Source organism: Capra hircus, chromosome 8 (assembly GCF_001704415.2).
Source record: "Capra hircus breed San Clemente chromosome 8, ASM170441v1, whole genome shotgun sequence".
Lineage (NCBI taxonomy): Eukaryota > Metazoa > Chordata > Mammalia > Artiodactyla > Bovidae > Capra > Capra hircus.
The window spans coordinates 76,287,365-76,312,982 of record NC_030815.1 but is presented as its reverse complement, the minus strand read 5'-3'; the positions used below and the strand labels follow the sequence as shown (position 1 = coordinate 76,312,982).

General features: G+C 43.0%; 1 protein-coding gene across 2 annotated transcripts in view; it reads left to right on the top strand.

The window, feature by feature from the left end:
• FRMD3 (FERM domain containing 3) overlaps positions 1 to 25,618 on the top strand; it is a 352,765-nt gene that overhangs the window by 241,924 nt on the left and 85,223 nt on the right. For both annotated transcript variants that reach the window (XM_005684098.3, XM_018052405.1), the window contains exons 7-12: positions 7,524 to 7,611; positions 9,935 to 10,023; positions 12,190 to 12,253; positions 13,598 to 13,686; positions 24,669 to 24,743; positions 25,058 to 25,126. In XM_005684098.3, coding sequence (XP_005684155.1) covers positions 7,524 to 7,611; positions 9,935 to 10,023; positions 12,190 to 12,253; positions 13,598 to 13,686; positions 24,669 to 24,743; positions 25,058 to 25,126 — 474 coding nt within the window. The remainder of the gene's footprint in view (positions 1 to 7,523; positions 7,612 to 9,934; positions 10,024 to 12,189; positions 12,254 to 13,597; positions 13,687 to 24,668; positions 24,744 to 25,057; positions 25,127 to 25,618) is intronic.

Here is a 25,618-nt window from a genome sequence, read left to right as displayed (position 1 = left end):
AGCAAATATCTTAGGCTTTGCAGGACACATGGTTTCTGTTCCAATAACACATTTTGCCATTGTAACATGACAGTGTCCACAGATGGTACCCAAGCAAATGGGTGTGTCTTTGTTCAAAAAAAGCTTAATTGATGGAGACTGAAATTAGAACATCACATAATTTTCACAGGGCATGAAGTTATTCTTTGATCGTTTCAGGCCATTTACAAATGGTAAAAAACAAAACAAAACAAAACAAAAAACATTCCTAGCTCCAGGGCTTTGCAAAACCAGACAGTGATCTGGATTTAGCCCACAGAGAGTCTAGTCTGGGGATCTCTGACCTAGATTAAAATGGAGACATCACTGCTGTCTAATCAGATCTAAATATCTGTCATCAGGGATGGAGTGCCTCATCACTGATAAGATGAAAAATGCTTAGAGTTTGAAAAATGCTTTCTAGAACAACCAGTAGAAACCATGTCGCTTGGAAATGCTCAGCCTGGTATCCACGAGAGCAGGCAGATGGCCCTGGACCATATCATGTTGGTAGTGCAGGTCCTGAGAAGCATGTTGGAACCAGGCTGCCTTGAATTTGTATTTACTCCTCCACTTAATACTTCAGTAACCTTGAGCAGGTTACTTTTCCTCTTTAAATGTCAGAATCCTCATCTATACAATAAGCATTAGAATTCCTGCTTGATGAATATTAAGTGAAAAATAATATATATATATATCTACTGCTTGGCAGTATAAACAATTATATATTGGTCAGAACAGGAGAGTTTAGTAAAAGGTGGCTCTGCATGGATATCTATTATATTCCTGACCTATTCTGTTTAATTCAGCAGTGCTTTTAGATTGTATAATACTTCACCCAGTAATTCTTCTATTTAAAAAGGCAGGAATTATTTCTCTTTAATCATTGTAAATGAATAAAATATAAGAGTATATGCAATATATGTGTAATTTAAAGAGTAGTTGAAAAACACCCATGACCCCATAACTTTGCTTATGAATTAGAACAGTACTAGATGCTCTCAGGTCTCCTAACCTGACCCTCCCAAACTACCTCCCTTCCTTCTCTATGCTATTCTGAATTTTAGGTTATTCATCCTCTTATTTTGCTTTTATAAATATACTCCATACATCAGGAAGTAATATATACTTTCTTTTCCTGTTTTTGACATTCATACAAATGAAATCAAACTCTTTCCAAGTTTTTCACTTTCCCCCAACCAATATTATGGTTTTGAGGTTCTTCGCATTGATGCATACAGTCATAGGTGTTCATTTCTGCTTCTGTGCAATTAATTTTCTATCATATGAACATGTCACATTTTATGTATTCATTCTCCTATTGATAGACATTGTCTCTAGGTTTCTGCTGTTATAAATAAAATTACTATGGCTTCTTGAATACTTCTCATAGGGATATAAGTAAAAGAGTCCCAATCATAGATACAACCTAGGTGTAGAAAGCAGGTACAGACCTGGGTCATGGGGTTTGCACAATTTCAGCTTTTCTAGGAAATGGTAGCTTGTTTGCTGAAAGGGCTGCTCCCTTCACATCTGTAATGTATGAGTCCCCAGTGCTTCACAGTCTTTTCCCTTTCCTTTCCTTTTTTTCTTAAACTCTTAGAAACGGAAGCACAATACCAGCTCAGAAAAGTCAACAAAACATAAATTACAAAGCAAGTGTGTATGTAACCACCACCCAGGTCAAAGAGAGAATTGGTAATTCCTCAGAAGTCTCTATTTTGCCCCTTTCCAATATTTATCTTCTCCCTTCCCCTGAAAGGTAATCACATCTCTGACTCTAAATATTTTAGTTTTGTTTTGCTAATTTGAAAAAGTCATATAAATGGAGTTCATTCAGTGGGTATATGTTTGTATCTGGCCTGTTTCATTCAATTTGATTTTTGTAATGGTCACTCATTTTGTGTGTGGCTTGAATTCATTTATTTTCACAGCTGTATAGTGTTCCATTGTATATCCAATCTACTGTTGGTAGACATTCGTTTCCTATTTTTTTTATTGCAAATGGCACTACTGTGAAAATTCTATGTGTTTCTTGATGCAACAGGCCTAGAGCCTGTGGTATGTATAATTTTGAGGGAATTACCGTGTTATAGGGTAAGCATGTTTAACTTCAGTAGATAATGTCAGTTTTCCAGATAGTTCTACCAAATTACTCTTCCACCAGCAGTATATGAAAGTTGCTTTTGCTGCACAGTCTCATGAGTGCTTTATTCTTTTAAATTTTGGCTGTCAAATGAATGTGTAAATAACTTCTTAAAGTTTTTTTCATTTTCCTGACCTTAAAGAAGTTGAGGACATTTTCATGTGATTATTAGCTATTTGAATATCTTATTCTGTGAGGTATGTATTCAAGTCTTTTGCCATTTTTCCTTCTGAGTTATCTTTTAAAATTATTTTATTGTTCATTATTGATTTACTGGAGGCTTTTTTTTTTTTTAATTCTACATAGGAGTCCTTTTTTTATTGTACACGTTGCCAAAATCTTTTCCCATACTGGGGCTTGCCTTTTCACTTCTGGATGATACTCTGGATGAAAAGAGGTCTTTGAGTTCAATGGTGTGTTCTCCAGAGCTGTATAGCACTGCACCCCTGCTACCATCTAGGCTGGAGTGTTTGCAATTAGATGGTCATTAGATAAAAGTACAGGAAAGTGGTCAGAAAGAGACCACCTCAGTCAGTCAGTCAGTTCAGTCGCTCAGTCGTGAGTAAGCAAAAATTCCTCACTTTCCAATATGAACTTCTAAATTATAACCTTTCAAAATTAACTTGTTCCCAGACTGAGTAGAAAAAGGTGTGCTTTAAAACCGAACTTGAATTTCAAGAATAAACAATGTTCAGCTTACAAAAACTATAAAACTCTTAGAGGAAAACATAGCCAAAACACTCTTTGACATAAATGGCAGCAAGATCCTCTTTGACTCAGCTCCCAGGGTAATGGAGATAAAAACAAAAATAAACAAATGGTTCCTAATTAAACTTAAAAGTCTTTGCACAGCAAAGGAAACTATAAACAAGATGAAAAGACAACCCTCAGAATGTGAGAAAATAATTGCAAATGAAGCAACTGACAAGGGATTAATCTCCAAAATATACAAGCACCTCATGCATTTCAATATCAGAAAAACAAACAACCCAATCAAAAAATGGGAGAAAATGTTTCTCCAGTTTTTGGAGAAACAGACATTTCTCCAAAGAAGACATGCAGATGAGTAATGAACACGTGAAAAGATGCTCAACATCATTCATTATTACAAACATGCAAATCAAAACTACAGTGAGGTATCACCTCATACTGGTCAGGATGGCCATCATCAAAAAGTCTACAAACAATAAATGCTGGAGAGGTGTGGAGAAAAGGGAACCCTTTTGCACTGTTGGTGGGAATGTAAACTGACATAGCCACTATGGAGAGCAATAGGGAGATTCCTTCAAAATCTAGGAATAAAACTACCAGCAATCCCACTACTGGGCATACACAATTTGAGAAAACCTTAATTCAAAAAAACACACATACCCCAGTGTTCATTGCAGCACTATTTACAATAGCTAGGACATGGAAGCAACCTAGATGTTCATTGGCAGATGAATGGATAAAGAAGCTATGATATGTATGTATATATACATACACACATACAATGGAATATTACTCAGTCATAAAAGGAATGAATTTGAGTCAGTTGAACTGAGGTAGATGAAGCTAGAGCCTGTTATACAGACTGAAGTAAGTTAGAAAGAAAAACAAATATCATATATTAATGCATATATATGAAATGTAGACAAGTGTTTCTGATGAACCTGTTTGCAGAGCAGGAATGGAGATGCAGACATAGAGAGCAGACCTGTGGACACAGTGGGGTAGGGAAAGGGTGGGATGGTTTTTGAATGAGTTGCAATGAAACATATGTAATACCATGTTTATAACAGGTAGCTAGTGCAGAGTTGCTGTATAACACCAAGAGCTCAACCTGGTGCTCTGTGACAAACTAGAGGAGTAGGATGGGGGAGGGGTTGGAAGGGAGGTTCAAGACGGAGGGAATATATGTATACTTGGGGCTGATTCACATCATTGCACAGCAGAAACCAACAAAACATTGTAAAGCAATTATCCTCCAATTGAAAAAAAAAAAGCCAATATGCGGCTTAGACAAAAAAAGGCTGACGTTTACCACTAAGGGGAATGGCCAGCTCTCTGGAGCAGAGGAGCTCTTCTTAGTATGGGGCAGAGTGAGAGCCTTTCATGTGAAGCGGCAGGATTTCCTGGGGCAGAGCTGATGGCCTGCGGCTGTGGGAGGCATTGAGCCGCTTTAGCTCTAGTCCTGGTTCTCTTTGGCCTCCATCTGGGTCATTGGGCTAAAGTTTTGCTTTGAGGGCCACCAGAGTGGGGTGCTGCTTAGGAACATGCTGGTCAGCTCAGCTTTGTGCTTTGTTCCCTGCCAAGGGTAGAGTGAGTGTATGAAAGAATGAGAGAGAGAGAATAGAGACAGTGTGTATATGAGGGTGGGGTGGGCATGGTAAGGAGGCAGGAAGCCCCCAATATCTGGATTCAATAATTTATTTTCTGGTGAAACATAGGCTATTACTTCAGGAACTTACGAGAGAGCTATAAAGAGAGAGATACCTGTATGTTTTGAAAAAACTTTCAGAAACTCCCTTTCCCCTTCTCCAACAAAATACTTGATGATTTTCTTGAATCTTTTGTTACTTTGTCAAGGAGAGAAATAATTATGACTATGACTTGGAAAAAAAAAGAATCAAAGAAATGGTCCTGATGCATTTGATGGACTGAAAGGGTCATATATTGCCGAGTGGGGTCAATAAATAAAGAGGCGCATTGTATATATATCCCAGTGAAATTTCAGAACACCAAAACTAAAGAGAAAATCAGGAAAGGCTTTAGACAGACTTAACTCTCCTAAAGCAGGTGTTTGAGTTAATCCCTCAGGAATATATTCTGTAAAGGATGAATTTAAAGATTATCCCCTCTAAAAGAAAAAGCTAGCATATGTGGCTCCCTTCCCTTCCTTCTCCAAGTCCCTGTGGATAATAGAAAATGTATTAGAAAGCAGATGCAAGAAAGACTACCATCTTTGCTTCGGCAGTCCTGTGGTATCTCTGGAAGATAGGAAACAAATGGAAGAAATCCAGGTCAAACACATATAGAGAATAAGAGTGGTTCTGTGTACTTCTGGCAACAGATAACAGGGCAGCCATCATGGTGGGTGCATTTGGAACATTGGTTCCCTTGTGCTAAGTCATGGGCAATAGCAGGCTTGAGCTGGAGGTACCTTGTATGGATAATACCCTGAAGGAACTACAGTCTTCAGCCTGAAATCAAGTTACTAACTCATACTCTTCTCATATGGCATGTCCTGCCCTTCCCTACACCCTCTGGAGGCCATTGTACTAAACAAATAACATAAAATACAAGGATGAACATCAAACCAAGAATCACCAAACACGAAGGAAACATCAGTTCATTGAATAAGACACTCTGATGCAGCAAACCAAAGGGCGGTCACCAAGAAAGTAGTATTTGTGAAATCAAAGGGATCGGACTTTGAAAGAAAACAAGTAGAATCCTCAGAGGAGAAAGAAGAATTTATTTCATAAAACAAGAACAGGTATCTATTTCAAGAGCCAAATAAATATTACATTGGAAGTGAAACATTTAATTGATATTTAAAAAATCACTTTTAAAAGGGATGGAAAATAGGAAATATACAGCTGAAGAAGAAATTAAACTGGAGGCTTGAATAAAGAAATAATTTGGAATGTAATATAAAAAGCAGATTTAAAGAATGAAACAAAGCTTTAAAAGACATGGAGGATAATACTAGGAGTTTCAAGATCCATTTACTAAGGTCTCTCAAAAGAGAGAAGCGAGAGAGAGTGGTTGAGGTAAGGAAGGAGAGTGGGAAGAGAAGAAAAAAAATCAAATGGCCAAAGATGAGTTGTCTGGGGGCCTCCCTGGTAGCTCACTGGTAAAGAATCTTCCTGCCAATGCAGGAGACACTGGTTCAGTCCCTGATCTGGGAAGATCCCACATGCCTCGAAGCAGCTAAGCCCATGCTCTACAATTATTGAGCCCATGGTGCTCTAGAGCTGAAGCTGCAACTACTGAAGCCTGTCGAGTTCTAAAGCCCGTGTTCTGCAACAAGAGAAACCACTGCAATGAGAAGCCTGTACATTGCCACAAGAATGCAACCCCCACTTGCCTCAACTGAAAAAAAAATCCTATGCAGCAACAAAGACCCAGCACAGCCAAAAATAAAGAAGGAAAATAATAAAAAGAGTTGTCTGATGCCAAGTGTCCCTACAGTGCACGGGCGTCCCAGGTAACTCAGTGGTAAAAACTCTGCCTGCTAATGAAGGAGACACGGGTTCTATCCGTGGGTCAGGAAGGTCCTCTGGAGAAGGAAATGGCAACCCACTCCAGTATTCTTGCCTGGGAAATCCCAAGAACAGAGGTGCCTGGTGGGCTATGTAGTTCAAGGGGCTGCAAAAGGGTTGGACACGACTTGGCGACTAAATAACCACAGTGCTCATCTTGACAAATGAATAATGATGTTCCTTAGACGTAGCAGGGTGAATATTCAGAGTAAAAAGATCTTGAAAAGCTTCACAGAGAAGAAAAATGGGATACTGTTTTGATTAGAAGCATAACGACTCTTTGAGGGAGTGGGAAGGGAATCCATCTTTGGGGAGAGGTATGCATGGAAATAGAGTTAATATTGCAGTATAGTTTTACACTGTGAATATAAAACTGAATTCCTGTTGTTAGCAAACTCTTCTTGGTTGCTCAGGTTACTTACTATCCTTGGACAATGGTTTGAATTCTCTATGATACATGTGAGATATTAATGTTAGTCAAAAGCAGAGGCTTTGAAATGCTGCACAATCCTGGTTTGGAAGCTAGCCCTGAAAGGACTTCACAGCCGTCTATATTTGCAGCCCTCTTTCTCTTCCTGGGGCCAAGACCTTGTTTACCACCCTGGAGGACACAGCTCAGACTAGAAGTGGCTGAGATTTCCTTTCAAAATCCAGGGCTTTCCGATAGAATGGTTGACAGCTCTTCTTTTGCAGATAGCTCTGTTTAGGCTGCTGATGGTGTAACACTTTCTACTCCAAATAAGAAAAAAATGCCCTATATCCTGGAGAATCTTTTGAAATAAGTAGGAAAGAACAGGTGCTGAGTTTTAGTTCATATTAAGATTGGATTTGCAAGGGCCTACTTATTGGTAACTTGATAACCTTGATTTAACTGTCCAGGTCACTGGAGTCTTTACAGTACATGTGTGTTATGGAACAATTAACCAAGGAACACGGGCTAAGATTTCTTAGCAAAAGCTCCTTGTGGGAGGAATAATGACCAGTTTATTGATCACTATTTCTATAGGGATTTCTCTCTTGATTTAGTTAAGAATATCATATTTTATTGATTGAAGGGACTCCGTGGTTCTGTTATTTTTCATGTTAACTCCCTGAATCTTGTGTGATTTCAGAGGGCAGAGCCCACCGGTTGCTGAATTTAACTTACTCCTAAAAGCTCACACTTTGGAAACCTACGGGGTGGATCCTCATCCATGCAAGGTAACTACCTCTCTCTGCAGGTTGACAGATAGATTGTTTCACCCAAAAGACAATTAATTGGTATATAGGCCTAAAGGAGCCCTTCTAGGATAGTCCCACAGCCTGATCCATCACCCCTAATGGGAAGGGACAACAGTGTACTGCAGTCACACGTTTGGGTAGTTGATTTTCTCCATTAGAGTCTTCTAATTGCTTGCTTATTCACTCATCCATCAATTGGATGGTTTCACCCCCTGAGAAGTTGTGGGATCCTAACAGGTTTGTTTGCAAAGGCCATTGCCAGCAAGAATGCAGTCTTTACACCCCACTCCAGCACTCTTGCCTGGAAAATCCCATGGATGGAGGAACCTGGTGGGCCGCAGTCCATGGGGTCGCTAAGAGTCGGACACGACTGAGTGACTTCACTTTCACTTTTCACTTTCATGCATTGGAGAAGGAAATGGCAACCCACTCCAGCGTTCTTGCGTGGAGAATCCCAGGGACGAGGGAGCCTCATGGGCTGCTGTCTCTGGGGTCGCACAGAGTCGGACACGACTGAAGCGACTTAGCAGCAGCAAGCAGAATACAGGGCTTCCCAGGTGGCGCTAGTGGTAAAGAACCCACCTGCCAGCGCAGGGAGATGTAACAGACGTGCGTTTGATCCCTGGGTTGGGAAGATCCTCTGGAGGAAGACATAGCAACCCACTCCAGTATTCTTGCCTAGAGAATCTCATTGACAGAGAAGCCTGCCAGGCTACAGTCCATGGGGTTGCAAAGCACTGGACACTGCTGAAGCAACATAGCACACACACAAGTGGAAGGAAAAATCTTTTAATTGATTTTTAGAGTATATATTTTTCTTTCTTCCTTTACTTGAATTACTTGACAGTTTTTCTCTCAAGTGGGAGATCAAGACCATGTGTATCAGAAACACTCAGGTCCCACCCCAGAGCCACCAAACAGCATCTCTGGGGAACCTGGAACCTGCCTTTTAAACAAGCTCCCAACGTGGTACTCAAGCACATGTGTTTCAGAAGTGTTTTATGAAAACAGTGTTCTTTTCATATCCTAAACCCACTGCACATCAACCAGGCACTAATCTGAATCCTAAACTAAGCATTTATATCAACCAGGCTCTTAAAGATGTGTTTTTGAGTCTTACTAGAACATTTCTTTACCCAGGTGGGACCAGCTAATGGTATTCGGTGAAGTCCCTTGTTCTAGAGCTCGTAGCTCAGACTGGACCTTAGAAGGGCCTGGGGAGCCCCATCACCCCCTGTGTCCAGTCCCATGGGGATGTGAAGGTGCAGCCCAGGCAGAGAGCTGGCAGGCTGGCTGACAGTGGCATGTGCATCTTCTGCCTCTGCCCACATGATTATTTTAGAGTATTTGCCAGATGTCTCTTCCTGCTAATGGTATAAATTAGATTATTCCACTTCATGAATTAGATTTTATCCACAAATCTGAGCCTCTCTGTCTGTTTTATTTATTACCTGGAGACTGACTTGAGTTTTGTTGTTATCATTGTTGTTCCTTTGCCTTAATTTATCCATGCTTAGTTTTCCTGCTGGAGACTGGAATCAAAGTAGGCATTTCCAGGCATATCTTTATTTTTAAATTACCAGAAATCCCATTGACTAGTTAGTTTAGATGCTCAGGGCTTTGGTTTCAGGGCTGATGACAACCAAGAACAATTTTCCTACTGACATGGTGGATCTGACAGCTCAGGCAGTCCCACAAGACACTTGGAAGTAGACTAGTGGTTTGGGACTAATCTGTATTTTCCCAGGAGGTTTCTAGGGAGGCAGAGGTCCACTCCTCAAATAGAAAAGCTACACATTCCTGGCCCCCGCCCACATTTTAGAGGTACTATCCTCGGAAGTCCCATCTTAGAAACTTAGTTTATGGCTATGATCTTTGCTGGAGAAGGCGATGCCCTCCCCGCGCCCTCCCCTCCCCACCCCCACTGCAGTACTCTTGCCTGCAAAATCCCATGGATGGAGGAGCCTGGAAGGCTGCAGTCCATGAGGTTGCTGAGAGTTGGACACGACTGAGCGACTTCACTTTCACTTTTCACTTTGATGCATTGGAGAAGGAAATGGCAACCTACTCCAGTGTTCTTGCCTGGAGAATCCCAGGGACAGGGGAGCCTGGTGGGCTGCTGTCTAAGGGGTCCCACAGAGTTGGACACGACTGAAGTGACTTAGCAGCAGCAGCAGCATGATCATTGTACTTAACCTAAAATTCACCCAGACTGAGGATGAATAAGCATATAATTTACCCTTTATTTGATATTCCTTAATTGAATATGTTCTTATTTCTGGTTTGTTTTTTTTCTTTCCAGGATTCAACAGGGACAACAACATTTTTAGGATTCACTGCTGCAGGCTTTGTGGTATTCCAGGGAAATAAGAGAATCCATTTGTTAAAGTGGTGAGTACTTCTTTGGAAAACAATTCTTGTTTTTTCTTAATCTTGTTTTTCTTTCCCAGTCTTTGACTTTCTATTTGGAACTGCCAGGTAGAATGCCTAAGATCCCTTTCCCTGCCTTGGAGCTTCTTACAAAGAGATTATTCATCTATAAATGAAGTTCAATCTTGGTTTCTCTAGACCTCAGGAGACCTGGAGTGTGTCCCAGGCTCAGAGGCTCTGCCTCTAAAGGGAAGGTGTCCAGGATTCCTTGATTTGGTTCCCTCTCTGATGGTCCTTGACAGATTAGTCACCTGGTCTCTCTGGATGGTGGACTCACTCTCTTGGCTTGAGCCCTAGGGATCGGAAGTGTTTGATGGGCCTCTGGGCATCCACCCTCAGTCCTGGATTGAAAATGCTCTCTCATGTTTATCTGAACCTCCATTTCACGGTTCTTTTAGCATCAGGATTTCTTCCAGCACCTTTTTATCAAGTCTCCATCCACCCCCATCGCTTCTTGCACTCTCCTCTGAGCCCCTGCCTTCCCTTTAAACCTTCTCTACAAGAATAGAATCGATCAGCTCATGTCCACTTTGCTTCCTACACCTTCTGCTCTGTTTTTATGATCAGCCTTCTCTTCCTAAGAACCCTAATTTGCCTAAATATCTTCCCTACCTACTCTGTCATTGCTTTTATTCATGTCATACTGTCAGTTCGCATCTGCGCCCACATACTCTCTTCCTCCATAATGAGCATTCTCAAACTTTCGTGTGTCTCTAATAAATCACTTAACTCTCTGAGTCTCAGTGTACTCGTTCATAAAATGGGCATTCATTATATACAACTACTTTTCAGGAAAGAAAGGAGATGGGGGAGAAGGAAATGAAATAGTGTGTGTGAAAGTGACTTGGTTTGTGAGCTAGGATGTTTTATAAATACATAGCATGGTGGGTTACCTACTTTCTTCTCTGTGTCTTCAGTATTTATAAAGAAGCTCTGATGTTAACCACCCTTCACTCCATTCCAGAATAAGTTCCCTAGGGATTTTCTGACTTTGGGGAGCATGGGCAGGGCTTCCCCCATTCTCTCCTACAATTACAAAAGGCTTGAGGGTCCTGCAGGGTGTTTGATCCTTAGGTACTACTCAACTCTGGAGTCCTTGGGTTAGACACGTGCATATTGATTGCAAGTCTCTCCCCTTGGAGCTTTAGTTTCTTCCTGGGTCCACTGAAGAGTTGAGATGGACAGTTCCCAGATCTTTTGTTTCTAGGTTCTAAATCTTGGTATTTCTGGTGGGATGTTGTCATCCCCATCTCTTCCAGCTGTGGCTTAGGAACACATTTGTAACAGCCATGTACATGTTACTAAAATAAATTTTCTTCCCACGTTAAACCTAGTGTTGTTTTGTTTTGAACATTCACTGAACTTTATCCCTCATGCAAATCCTCACCACAGCTTAATATGACCTCACTGTTCTTTTTCCCCAGGAAAAGCACAGGGGTACATATCACTGTCCTAGGAATTAGATCAAAGGAATAAAAATAGAATTCCCTCCTCTCTTTACACTTATCTTCTTACCAAGGAGGTGACCTTAGGTCTACATTTCAAGTAGATTTTAACTGAGCATCTCCTTTAAATGAAGCCTCAAGTCTTTTGACTATAGTTCCTCCAGGTATCCTTATAGTTTTGAATATTTCATTATCTAACAAAATAGTTCATTTATAAACAGGAAGGGCAGAAATGAGAATTTTGCAATGTGGTGCATGTCTTGGAGATGGATATGAAAGGATATGAATATTGTGAATCCATATGGTTTCATTAACCAAATCTGAAATAACTATTACATACTTCCTACCTCACAAAGTGAGTTGGCCAATTAATATTGTTTTGGTCATTAATATTCGTGAAACCTCTAGAGCTCCTTGGAAGAAAGATGCAGCTTAACTGTAAAAAATAAAATAAACAATTCTGAGCTGCCTACGGATCCTCTCTTGGGAAGAAAATTGCTGTAGAATTCACTTGGGGGCTCTTCCCTGCTCATTTGGCCTCCAGCAATGGTAAGATAATATCTTGTTTCATTGCTGTCTGCTTGGCATTTGTGAGTCAGATGGATTCCTATGGGAAAGCGGGTACCTTAATTAGCTGCCACTTTTTTTTTTCTTCTCACCCAAAGAGATTTTCTTTTCTTAGGCCAGATGTCTGCAAATTGAAGTTTGAAGGGAAGACATTTTATGTGATTGGCACCCAGAAGGAGGTCAGAAACTGCTTTTCTACCTGTCTGTTGTTGGGTGTGCATGCGTGTGTTTGCACATGCGTGTGTGCAGGTGTGCCTGTGCATGAGAAAGTTTCAGGTATGACATGTACCTGTAGTAATGTAGCCCCCAAAGACCATGATGTTAAAGTTTGTGGTGATACCGGAAATTTAGAGGTAAATAACACCAGGTTTACACATTTAAGAAGGCAATGGCAACCCACTCCAGTACTCTTGCCTGGAAAATCCCATGGATGGAGGAGCCTGGTAGGCTGCAGTCCATGGGGCCGCTAAGAGTCGGGCACGACTGAGTGACTTCCCTTTCACTTTTCACTTTCATGCATTGGAGAAGGAAATGGCAGCCCACTCCAGTATTCTTGTCTGGAGAATCCCAGGGACAGAGGAGCCTGGTGGGCTGCCATCTATGGGGTCGCATAGAGTCGGACATGACTGAAGCAACTTAGCAACAGCAGCACACATTTAAGAATTAATCCAGTGAACAATGCTGACCATATACCCCTGTGTAAGAACTAGGTTGTGATAGACTTGGGCTTTCCAGTGCCTCAGATGGTAAAGAATATACCTGCAATGCAGGAGACCCAGGGTTTGATCCCTGGGTCGGAAAGATCCCCTGGAGAAGGGAATTACAACCCAGTTCAGTATTCTTGCCTGGAGAATTCCATGGACAGAGGAGCCTGGTGGGCTACAGTCGATGGGGACACAAAGAGTCAGACATGACTGAGATACTAACACTTTAACTTTCACTTACTTGAGAAATAGCTAATGGTTCTTCTCCCTACCTCTATCAATTGCCAGAATACAAAATTAGGAAATGAATTAATAATATTTAAAGATAGATATCAACCAGTGTTGATTAGAGTTTTATAAAAAGTATAAGTTTTGGGAATCTTAAAATCAAGGAGTTACCACATGTAGGTTGGGTTTATCACTTGGGAGGAGGCCATTACTGAAGAGCCTCAGAGCTCAGTCTGAAGGTTTCTTGATTTTCTTGAGCCTAGTGTTTAAGCACTAGATATTCAAGAATGGTGAGTAAATTTTTAAATTCATCCAAGTCTGATTGAGAGGTAGGTGATGCCTGGAGTGTTGAGAAAGATTATGAAGCTGTTCTTTATCCAGAACAGGACCTGGAAAGGTTAGTAATATCTGCAAAGGGTGAGGGAAGGAGGAATATGCCTTTAGCATCTTCTAAGTACATGGCAATGCATAAATTACTTCAGTTCTGTTTGGTAGGTGGTGGGATACAAATAGGTAAATTCTTAAAAGAAAAATATGAAAAACTGACACTGTGTTTAACGTGTCCTTAATTGTTTTGTTATATTTTATCAGAAAAAAGCCGTGTTGGCATTTCATACTTCAACACCAGCTGCCTGCAAGCATCTTTGGAAGTGTGGGGTGGAGAACCAGGCCTTTTATAAGTAAGTCACTTTTATTCATTTAATCATAGGTTTGAAAAGAGCTTCTGGAGTCCTTTATGTTTTGTAAACAGCTATGTATTCATTTCTTTTAATATAGTCATTTTTTATTATATTTAAGTGAGTTATAATTTTGCTGCATTGTTCAGAGTGACTCCCAACCACTGTTGGCTTGACCATGTCTTGAACTTTATACTGGGTGTTTCCTAATTGCTTTGGGCTTTTTGGGGGGAGGGGCACTGTTGTTTCCATTCAACATGTCACAGGATCTGTTTTTGGTTGGTGCCCCCCTTAGAAGCAGACCTTGGGAAGAGCTTAGTGCAAATGGGGTGTGGTTACTGAATGTACCAATAGGGGAGTGGAGGAGGGAGAGGGGAAGCAAGAAATATAGGGCATGATATTGAGTAGTCACTACTGTGAGCTGCTGGACTCAGCTATGTCTGCTGGGGAACCCTAGCAGACTGCAGAATGTGCCTCAAAGTTCTCCCACTGACTGGCAAAGAGATTGGTCTGTTTATCTACCAATTCCCCATTCATTTTAGTTTAGAGACACTTAGAAGGGCAGAGTTAATACTCTCTAGCACTTCTGGCTTACTCTGAGCTTGGGTTGTATGGGCTCTCAACAACAGAAAAAGAAACCTTAGGCAGAGAGTCACACATATTCCTGGTAAGAAGGCTTCAGTGTTTAGAGATGAGGGCCAAAGGTTTGTAGGTAGAATGCCATCAGGGTCTTCTAGGATCATAGAAAGTCAGTGCTGCACAGAACTTCAGAAACCATCCATAAAACTCTCAGGTTTTAAAAAAGGTTTAAATTTAGGATTTTTCCATAAGTTCTAGTTTCTCCTCATGATAAAACAATACATGTGCAAAAACCATTCAATGTCCTGAATCACTGAGATCATTACTGATTGGAAGAGTAGTGGTGATGGATGCAGTCAGGAGCCTAGCAAGCCCTGCCTGAGGTATCAGCACCACTCACCCCTGGAGTTCATCCAGGTGGATTTTGTTCCACTCTGCTACCCTGCCCTGCTACACTGAAATAGTCTTACTTATTAGACTTACCTGAAACTACTGAATCTCTGATCATCCTGGGCTTTGGCTTAGAAGGGCTTTCAGGAGAATGAAGGCTGAAACAGTGTTTTTCAACCTCTTTTAAGCCACAGAACTCTTTTCCTTACACAGAAAGTGTAGACAAAGCCTATGCAAAAAAAGATAAAAGTAGAGAAGCTGTGCTGTTGGTGGGGACCAAAGTTGGGACTGGGGCCTAGAGACCCTTGACTCATTGCTCACTGCTCGCAGGAGGTTGGGTGACCAGTTGTCTGAGTTTGCCCATGACTTTCCCAGCTTTGGAATGAAAACTCCCAAGTCTTGGGCAGATGCTATCAGGAGCATAATTTGAAAACGCTTAGATGAGATGATTCACAAAATGCTGTGCTTCTAGGAATGATGATGCATATCAATAAGACATCAAGGCATCTGTGAGTCTCCTGCAGTGTTTGAAGACTGGTAAGCATAGAATAGCTGATGACCTCTGAAAACTCAGCATGTCTAGACCACTCCATTCACATGACAGCAGAGAGAAGGAAAGGCAGACAGTCTGATGTTCTTAGTCTTAGTTGGAGCCTACACATCTTTTTTTTTGTTTTTAACCATTAAAAAAATTGAGATAATACTCACATACTATAAAATCAACTGTTTCAATGTGTGAGTTCAGTGGTTTTAGTATAATTCACCAATTTAGGCAACCATCACCACAATCCGATTATTCAGGACATTGAATAGTTTTTGCACATGTATTGTTTTATCATGAGTGAGAGAGTCAGTTGGTATATGGAGTAAAATAAATGTAAAAACACAATTGAAAAGAGAGGAGAGAAAGGGGGAAAACCCACAATCAAAGGAATCCATTTGAGGCATTTGGAGTATGCTTATTATCTGCCAGCTAACAAAGTAGTCTGACAATTCTATCATTGAATGGGCCAAGTAGGCATATCAAAGATATCACTTCCAGTCATCTGTAGAAGCTTCAGAACACCCAAGGAGTATAACTGTGAGAACAGGTGGCACCATACAGAGTTGACTCAGTCCTTGCGTCAACACCTCTGCCAGGCTACCCCGGCTCTACCATTAAGACTCCTAATCCCTAATATTTATCCTGACCTGAGATTTGTCCAAACATTGTTCCACCATTATCCCATAATTATCCCTGTTCCTTAAGAAAGAGGAAAGATAGAGCTTATCCTGACCCAGCAGTGTGACCTTGAACCAGTGGCTGACCACATCTGGCTCATTTGTTGAAGGGAGGAAGCTGGGACTTAGGTATGATTTGCTTGTATCACTGTGGCCTCATGTTAAGAATAGTGGGCTTTGGAGGCCAACAGACTTGGGTTTGAACCTTGATTCTGTTGCTTACTAGTCATGTGACCTGAAACAAAACAATGAACACTTTGAGCCTTATCTTTATTTTTCATCTGTAAAATTCAGTTGGTAATCCCTGCCCTGCAGTGTCTAGTCCTGCCAGGCACAATGACCATCAGTAAGTGGTAGCTGCTGCTATGACTATGATGACTCCCTGCTCCATGAATGGGAAATGTTTTCTGAGTGCCAGTTGGTTGCAGAGCCCAGTCCCTTTGCTTCTGAAGGGCTCTGACTCTGTGAAGCTCAGAGCTTCCTCCACTGCCAGGAGCCAGTGTGAGGAATCCCGCCCATGGCAAAGGTCATGAGGAAGGAAGCCGGACAAAACGCAAAGGCATGATCCGGCTTCAGGGGTTCCCCCTGGGTTTTCCTGAACATCTACCCACAAAAACCAGAGTTGGCCTGATTTTATCATACTGTGCTTTCCACTCTTCTGACATTCTCTGGAAAAAAGTTAACTCAGGGCTTCAGTCCCCTGCATATGAAAGGAATGTTTCAGCTCAAACCCCTCTGATGGCTCTCTAACTTGCCTGACAGGTTCCCCCAGACTTTTTACAACTTGTGAATTGTTTACAGCCCCCCAACCGCGAGAGGCACAAAGCTTAAAGCATCTTAAAGATACAGAGCCTTTTCTAAAAAGCTAAAAATTATGCTGGTGATGGGTTTCACTGTTGAGTCAATGACTGCTGCCAGGCCTCCATATTCTTTATCTTTTAGGCACCTGAAAGATATTAATCAATGTAATTGGGATATAGGAATAGGAATATAGTAGTTTTGATGTTAGCAACACTAGACTTTTGAGTTAATTACTTTTCTTTGTTATATATCACTGCACTCCTCTTGTGTCCTTGCTATGTAAGAATGTAACTTTATTTAGTGCTTTCTGAGAGTGGCACCAGACTTTGGGAAGAACAACACTTTTAAGACAAATAAGTCTTCTGGTTGACAAACCCTTATCAGAAAAGGGCTGTAAAATGTTAATTGGCCTTCTGGCCAGAAGATGATATAAATCACCTAAGACTTGTGTATACAACTAGGTATGCAGAGAGAAAGCCTAGTCTCGATAAGAGTCAGGGCTGCTGACGCTGCATAATTTTATATTATCCATTGATCTCTATGTACAAAAAAAAAAGGTATAAAAGGCCTTTCTGGACAATAGAGGATGGGCCAGTCACTGGACTGGTTTCCCCTGTGTCCTCTTTACTCTATTTTCTGGCTGAATTCCCATCTGGAGTGAGGAGGCTCACCACGTCTACTTACTTGCCCTGGCTTTTAAGTCCCGTGAGAGAGGGAGCCCAAGGCGGGGCACCCTCTGCTATTCAAACGAGCGCCGGTGGCCTAACGTAGATGGTGTAAACTTCTTGTCCTGAAGTTTTATTGGCTTTCCCCATAAACCAAGTTATTCAGCCTCTTTTCTCCACTAAATTTTCCTACGACACTATTTCTTCCTAATCTCTCTTTATATTTCTAATTAAATAAATAAGTTTTCCTTGGACTCTTTGCAACCCCATGGACTGTAGCCTACCAGACTCTGAGGAGCCTCCTAGTCCATGGAATTTTCCAGGCAAGAGTACTGGAGTGGGTTGCCATTACCTTCTCCAGGGGATCTTCCCAACCCAGGGATCAAACCCAGGTCTCCTGCACTGCAGGCAGACTCTTTACCATCTGAGCCACCAGGGAAGCCATATTTCTAACTAAATAAATAAGTTTTCCTCACCTACGCCATCTCCCCTTCGAATTCCCTGGATCCACCGGGGCAGGACCCCGGCACTCCACTGCCTGCTTCCTTTCCTGGCCCTGCTTCCAGCTGATCATGGTTTTGGCCTGCATGGTCTGGGCCGGCAGAGCAAGGCGCTGATCTTTTTTTTTCTTTTAATTGAAGTATAATTTCTTTACAATGTTGTTAGTTTCTGTTGCACAACATGAATCAGATATATACATATGTATATACACACACACATACACATACACACACCCCCACCTCTTGAGTCACCTCCTCTTGAGTCACCCCCGTCCCACCCCTCTAGATCATTACAGAGCACCAAGCTGAGCTTCCTTTGCTATACATCCAGCAGCTTCCCACTAGCTGTCTAGTTGACACATGGTAGTGTATATACGTCAGTGCTGTTCTCTCAGTTTGTCCCACCCTCTCCTTCCCCTGCTGTGGCCACAGGTCTGTTCTCTATGTCTGCGTCTCTCTTCCTGCCCTGAAAATGGGTTCATCAGTTCTACTTCTCTAGATTTCATACATATGTGTTAATATGTGATGTTTGTTTTTCTCCCTCTGTCTTCACTCTGTATGGCAGACTCTGGATTTATCCATGTCACAAAGCCCTGATCTTGTTTCCTGGATTGGGAGTGGTTTGTTTCCTCCTTTGCACTTCACCTGTCATGAGAATAGGGAGGCCGCATGGCCAAGAATTCTCTAGTATACTTTTAACACATGAATGTGCTGCTAGTTGTCAGCTGGCCCGGGGCCACTGATCAGGTTTGAGAGCCCTGGCTCTGAGATCTGCTGCCTGGGAACAGAGCCCAGAAACAGAAATTCTCCCTCCTGCTCCAACCCCCTGGGGGTCCCCAACACAGACTTAGATAGTCACCATCTGAGAGCTTCCTCCCTGCCATGTGTTTTGGGTGCTGCCACCCCCAGAGCCCTGGGATGTGCCATTTCTGGACACTGATTCCCTGAAAGTGCATTAGATTCCCTGAAGAGTTCAGTGGCTCCCTGGTGGTTCTTCTGATGAATCTATCTCACACCTGCTTTAGGCTGAGACTGTGCTGTGGGACACAGTGGAAGCTCAAATGACACTCTCTGTCCCCAGCTTTCTATGGAATTTTGTGCAGGACATAAAGGTAGTCCCTAATAAATTTCTTGTCTGGGTTAGTGTGCATTTTGTCAAAGAAACAGTATTACACTTGGTCATCAAAATTACACTTGGTCGTCAAGGACCCAGAGTATCTCCATAAACTGACCTTTCACACTTCAGTGAGCATGAGAGTTACCCAGAAATCCTGTTAGAATGTGGATTCTGGTTCAGTAGGTCTGGGTGGGGCCCAGGAATCCAGATTTCTAATAAGCTCCTTGGTGATGCTGAGCTGCAGGTGTATGGCCCACACTTGAGTAATGAGGTTCTAAACCAGAGATCCTCAGCCTGACTGCACATTAGAATCACCTGGGGGAACTTTTGAACAATAACAACATGGACCCTACCTGAGACCCAATTAATCTGAAATCTGAGTCCTCACCAAAATGTGTACACGAGTGTTCATAGTAGCATTCTTCATCATAGTTAAAACAGATGCCTATCAACTGATGAAAGGATAAAGGAAAGTGCTATATCCATTCAATGGAATATTATTGAGCCATAAAAGGGAGGAAGTACCTACTGATTCCTGCTACAACATGGATGAAACTTGAAAACATGATGCTAAGGAGTGAAAGAAGGAAGGGACTTTTAATAGGTATTGGGAGGTTCTTTTGAGGGTAATGAAGATATGTTTTTTATGAATCTCTAACTTTGTAAATTATACTGAAAACCACTCAAGTGTACAATCTAAAAGGATGAACATTATGTTTTGTGAATTATATTTCAATAAAGCTTTTATTTTAAAAATTCAGAATCTGGGATGAAGGATCTTGATATTAGTAGTAATATACCTTTTCCAGGCAGGGTGAGCCTGCAACCTAGGGTTGTGTGCTCTAATCATGTGATTCTCAAAGTTTGGGTCCCTGGACCAGCATCAGCATTTCTGGGGAACTTGTTTTAAAGGCCTGGCTCCAACTCAGACTTACTGAATCAGAATCTTGTATTTCAAAAGCCCACCCAGTGATCCTGATGCATTCTGAAGTACGAGGACCTGCATGGCCAAGACATTATTTTAAAAATACAGAAAAGCCTGGGTTTGCAGCCTGGTTCCTCCAGCTTCTATGATGTGACCGTTATTAAGTGAATTTACCCTTTTGTGCCTCAGTTTCCTCATGTAAGAATGTGGATTGCTTCTTCCTATGAGAGAGCTTGAGGATGAAATAAATTAGTGTATTTAAAGTGCTTTTTAAATAATAAATTAGTGCATTTAAGCACATCCCTGGTGGCTCAGCAGTAAAAAAAAATCCACCTGCAATGCAGGAGATGGGGGACTTATCCCTGGGTTGGGAAGATCCTCTAGAGGAGGAAATAGCAACCCACTCTAGTATTCTTGCCAGAGAATCCCATGACAGAGGCGCCTGACAGGCTTCAGTCCATACGGTTACAGAGAATCAGACGTGACTGAGCAACTGAGAATGCAGTGTGCTTTGGATGGTGAATGATGCCTAGTAGGGCTCAGTAATAACATATATTGTTATTACAGTGATTACTCCAGAAGCTATAAACCATAGGGAAGAGGGAAATTGTATTGTTAGTTCTAGAGGTGGCCTTTAGAGCACCAGCCAGTGTCTCCCCAGCACCTAACCTGACCTCCGTCCTCAGCTCCTGTACTAACAGGTATCAGAGGAGAAGCTGGAAGCAAGGGTGAGTGAGGACATATTCCTGCAGAGCTGTGCTGTGTATACATAAGATGACACTGATACTCAGAGAATGCTTTTTCTATTCCAAGCACTATGAGTATGTATGCACGTCTCACAAATAGTATCCCATTTAAAACAGACTTTCAGTGTCAGGACTGGACAGAACTCCATAACGCCATGGGAAGGGGTCTCTAGGTAGAGTAACTCTGCTCTGAATGTTCTGGGGGTGGGGGAGAGTTGTGAGTAGAAAAGAGAGAAATAACGAGACCACCATTTGAATACACAGGCATCACCCAGTCAGGTGCTGGTCAGCTGGGGACTGGATTTCCCTGTGAGGTCAGAGATTTGAGAATAGCCAGTGCTTCTGTGCTGAGGTTTTGATGAGTAGCTGGAGATGGAAGTGGGGAGAGGAAAGACCAGAAAGGAGGCTAGAGGAGAGAGAACTGCTACTGCTGCTAGGCTGTGCCCGCGTTGCCTTCACTGGGAGGAAGGCTTGCTCTGGGCTCATGGATGGGAGAGCCTGAGAGCAGAGAGCTGGAACGGGTCAGCTAGAGCTGGAGCCTGAAGCTTTTATTTGCCTTCAGAGTGTTTGACATGGTTTCCAGTATGGCCACGGCTTAGAGAATTGGCTTCAGTAGCTCAACAGTGAGAAGGCAATGCAGAGGTTTGGAGAGTGATATCAGGGGTAGGGGAAGAGCGAGAGGGATGGAGGGTGTCATATAATGAGCAAGGAGTACTATAGGTGTTTTCAGATCATTTCGTCTCATTTAAGCCTTCCCAGGTAGCACCAGTGGTAAAGGGCCCACCTGCCAATGCAGTAGACAAAAGAGATGTGGGTCAATCCCTGGGTTGGGAAGATCCCCTGGAGTAGGATATGGCAACCCACTCCAGTATTGTTGCCTGGGAAAATCCCATGGACAGAGAGGAGTCTGGCGGGCTACAGTCTATGGGGTTGCAAACAGTCTGACACAACTGAAGTGACTTAGCACTTCTTATTTAACCCTTCTCAGAACACTATGAATTAAGTAATCTAATATCATCATTCTTTAAAAAATTTGTAAAGAAACTAAGGCTCAGAGAAGCTACATGACTTGACAAAGGTCACAGGACCAAAAGCAGGAAAGAATCCTGAGCTCCTGTGTTTTGGGGTAAAATGCCACCTGGGAGTCATTCAAGGAGGATGTGGGGACTCCGAGTTTCTCTGATACAAGTAGGCAGCCTTGGAATGACCTTGGAGTGTTTGATAAAAATACAAATTCCCGGGCCCCTATCTAGAGGGACTGAATGAGCCTCTCCAGTGATGGCTCCTGGGAGCTGGTACTCCTAACCCTGCTCCAGCATCTACTGATATACAGCCAAAGGTGGCCACAACTGCATGCGTGTCCTGTGACCCAGCCACATTTCTCTTGCCTTCATTCGTTTCCTTCCCATCCCACTGTCCGTTTCCCACTTCCCAGGGGTTTTGTGGGGTTCACGCTCTCAGAATAAATTCCCCTGTTAAAACTCCATAAAAGATCTCAGGCCAGACATTATTGGGTGTCTCCCTGAACATTTGGGAGGGCAGGGGATTGGTGGTAATGCTCTCGATAGAGTGTCTCTGAGACAGTGAAACCACACAAATAACCAATAAGGGCACTTAACTGTTAGAAAGAAGCCAACGCTTTTTTCACTCCTCTCACCCTGACCAGACAGCTATTCGCTTTCTCTGTGAAACATGCCTTCTAGCCGGTTTTCCTTGACGTATTTGGTGGGTTTGTGTAGATACAGTGGAGTGCTGTGAGGCCTTCCACCAAGAGGCTGTTCTGAGGCAGTGGCCTCTGCATGGGACTTAGAAGGGCAGGAGCTGAGGCTGAACTGGCGAGAGACAGAGCCACCCACTGCTCCCTAGACGAGCCCCCATCTGTGGAATTGCTGTGCTAGCCACACCTCCATAAACTGGGTACAGAGTTGAGTCTGTATTTCAAAAACTGCCATTAGGACTCCTAGTAAGCTTTTTTAGCAGATGACCTTGCTGGGAGCATCCTTAGGAACCTAGAGCAACAACAACAAAACAATAAAAAAGCAGAAACTGCTTTAAAAGTTTCTCCACCTCCTACCTCTGAATACTTGGGAGCAACAACTCTGCTGAGATGGGAAAAGTGTCCAGGCCTGTGCCTCTCTGGGGCTAAGATTGGAGGTAGGGTAGCAAAGAGGCCCAGACCAGGCACATCCTCAAGGGAGGAGGCACAATGATGCTGACTCCATTAGCGAGGCTTGCTGGGCCATTTCTCCTCTTGAGTGCGTGTGGTCTGTAGCCTGGCTTTGGCCAGCAGCCTGTCTTAGGCATCTAGACCCCTCTGCAGTGTGGGTTTCATGTGCTTTGCTTATCCTTAGGGCTCCCATGCTGTCTTCTCTGGGCCCTGCCTTGACAGGAATCCCTCTCCCTGGGCTTGACCCTCTCTCCTGCCCATCTTGCTCCCTGGATTCATCCTTTGTAGCCGGTACTCTTCTCTGTGGGTTCGGGTGGTTTGCAAAATAGTGTTTTTTGTGACTTTCCATTGTCCTGAGGACAAAGACCGAATCTTTAACAAGGACAGCTGAAGGTCAGGTCCCACTAAATTAGTGGGGAGAATGTGTGAGTGAGACTGTAAAACAGTCGTAATAACAGCACAGGGAAGTGTACATCAGACCATCTTAGTTCCTCCAGTGCTCAGGGTCTGGGCTTTTACCTGCTGGGCCTTCTGCCTAGAACACAGCCACCACCCGCTGTGTTAACACCTTCCCACCCTTGAAGCTCAGCTTAGAGATCTCTTCCTCAGGCCACCTTCTGTGGCTCCCAGATCAGACCAGCACCACCTCCATACTCCCATTGCATCTTTTTCTTCATAACACCACTGCTTGTAATTTACCTTTGTTCTCTTCTTTGTGGGGTTTCTGGATGAATATCCATTTCCCTCTGGGCCTTACACTCCATGAATGCAAAGTTGTGTCTGCCTTGAGCTCTGTGGTGCACAGAGCAGAACAGACAATTGGTTAATAGTGCTAAGTGATTGAACCCAGGCTTCATGGACTCAGGGCTGGGGCTCACTGCCCACACCGAAGCTTCCAGACACAGCCCTCATTGTGTGATTGTCTCTACTCAGAATTCCATAGAGCATATTGTTCTGTTTGGTTTTTATTGAGATTTTGTAATGATCAATAGTTTAAAATGATCCTGAACTCTGTAGACCCATCCTTTCTAATTTGTTGGGTTTAACCGCATTTAGGCTCAAGGTGTCTGACTTTGAGGTATACTGAGGTATCATAGGAATCAAATGCCCCGTGTGCGGCCTCTGGACTGCACATGTTCTGAATTGTTCTTTCAGAGTGGTGGTGTTTTGTTCGTATTTATGGGAAGGGCTCAGAGGTGCTGAATCAGGGCTTGGCTGGGCTTCTGTTCCTCATGTATCTTAGTCATCGACTGGTGTGGTTTCTTTTAAAGGGCACTAGGTCATGGTGACTTAACCCATGTTAATACTCAGAAACCAGGGATCATTTCCATGGTGACATAGGCCCCAGAAAATACACAGCAGGTGAGTTCTATGTGACATGGGGCATGACCTGTGTCACCAAGGAACTGCTTTCTGCTGCAGTGCTGGCATAGCTCCAGGCAAGAAAGTCTGCCCAGCAAAAAACTGTAATGATGCCCTCTGCCTAAGCCCACCCTCTTCCTGTCACTACAACAGAAACTGGGAAAGAATCCCTGCTGATCATCAGTTTTGCCTGATCCTTTTTGCAGATCATGACCTGGTAATAGATTATGATACCAAATGTGTGGGTCACCAACAGCATATACAATAATGAAAAGAGATCACATAGAAAAGACCAGATTGCAACATACATGGTGAAAGAAACATTTCTTTCAGGGGTGTGTATGTGTGTGTGAGTGTGTGAGAAGGAGAGTATGAGTGTGTGTAAGAGAGAGAGATAACAGTATAACATATCTCTTTCTTGGCAGTCAGAAATATCTGATTACCACACATTACAGCATGTTCCGCTTGGACTTTGCAGTGGCATACCACCTCTGCTCTGCTTTTTCTTACAGGTATGCAAAATCCAGTCAGATCAAGACAGTGTCAAGCAGCAAGATATTTTTTAAAGGAAGTAGATTTCGATATAGGTGGGTACCCACGGTTCCACTTCGATGATGGGGTTGGCCTGGGCACAGCCTTTGATGTTGGAATATGGTACTGATACTTGTAAATCAGTGCACTTTGGGCCATATCCCAGTTTGGGGACTCCCTTTCCGCTCATCTCTTATGCCCACAGGATCTCTCAAACTCTGTAGTAATATCCCCTCATGGAGGAGTAGAAGGCATGGATTCTTAGAGTTGGGTCAGACCACTGTGAAGTTTAAAAAAAAAAGTGCACACACCCCTCCCCTTCCACTCTGAGCATCTGTGCACAGACACCGTGTTTCTGTCTTTTTTGCAGCGGTAAAGTTGCCAAAGAGGTGGTAGAAGCCAGCTCCAAAATCCAGAGAGAGCCCCCAGAGGTGCACAGGTGAGTGGGGTAGTCCCTAGGGCTCTGAGAGGTTTCTGGGTGGACAGGAGGGTTTCAAGGCAGACTTCGCCAAATCCACTAGAACCATGAAGGGAGCAAGGGCACTAGCTGCCTGGCCCTGTGTTGTTTTCAGCCCTGGTTCCAGGCACTCCCAGCATCCCCCAGGTCTCACTCAGACAGGTCTGGCCGGGCTCCATTCTGAGTTACCGGCTCTGCAGGGAGTCATTGCCCTGATCTGGCCTGGAGTATCACATGAACATGCAGGAAGTGCATGAGGCGTGGCTGAGCTGGGCTGTCCCCTGACTGAGTCCCTCATTCTGTCCTCTTAGAAATGCTCTCTGCCCTTGCCTCTGTTCATCACTCGTGGCCAGTTCCCACTGGCCCAACTCCTCCTAGACTATTGCACATGAGGGGGTAGGGTGCCCATTGCTCATCAGACCTTTAACTCCCCAAAGCCACTCAGAGGAATGAAGAACTTAGTCATTATCGGGA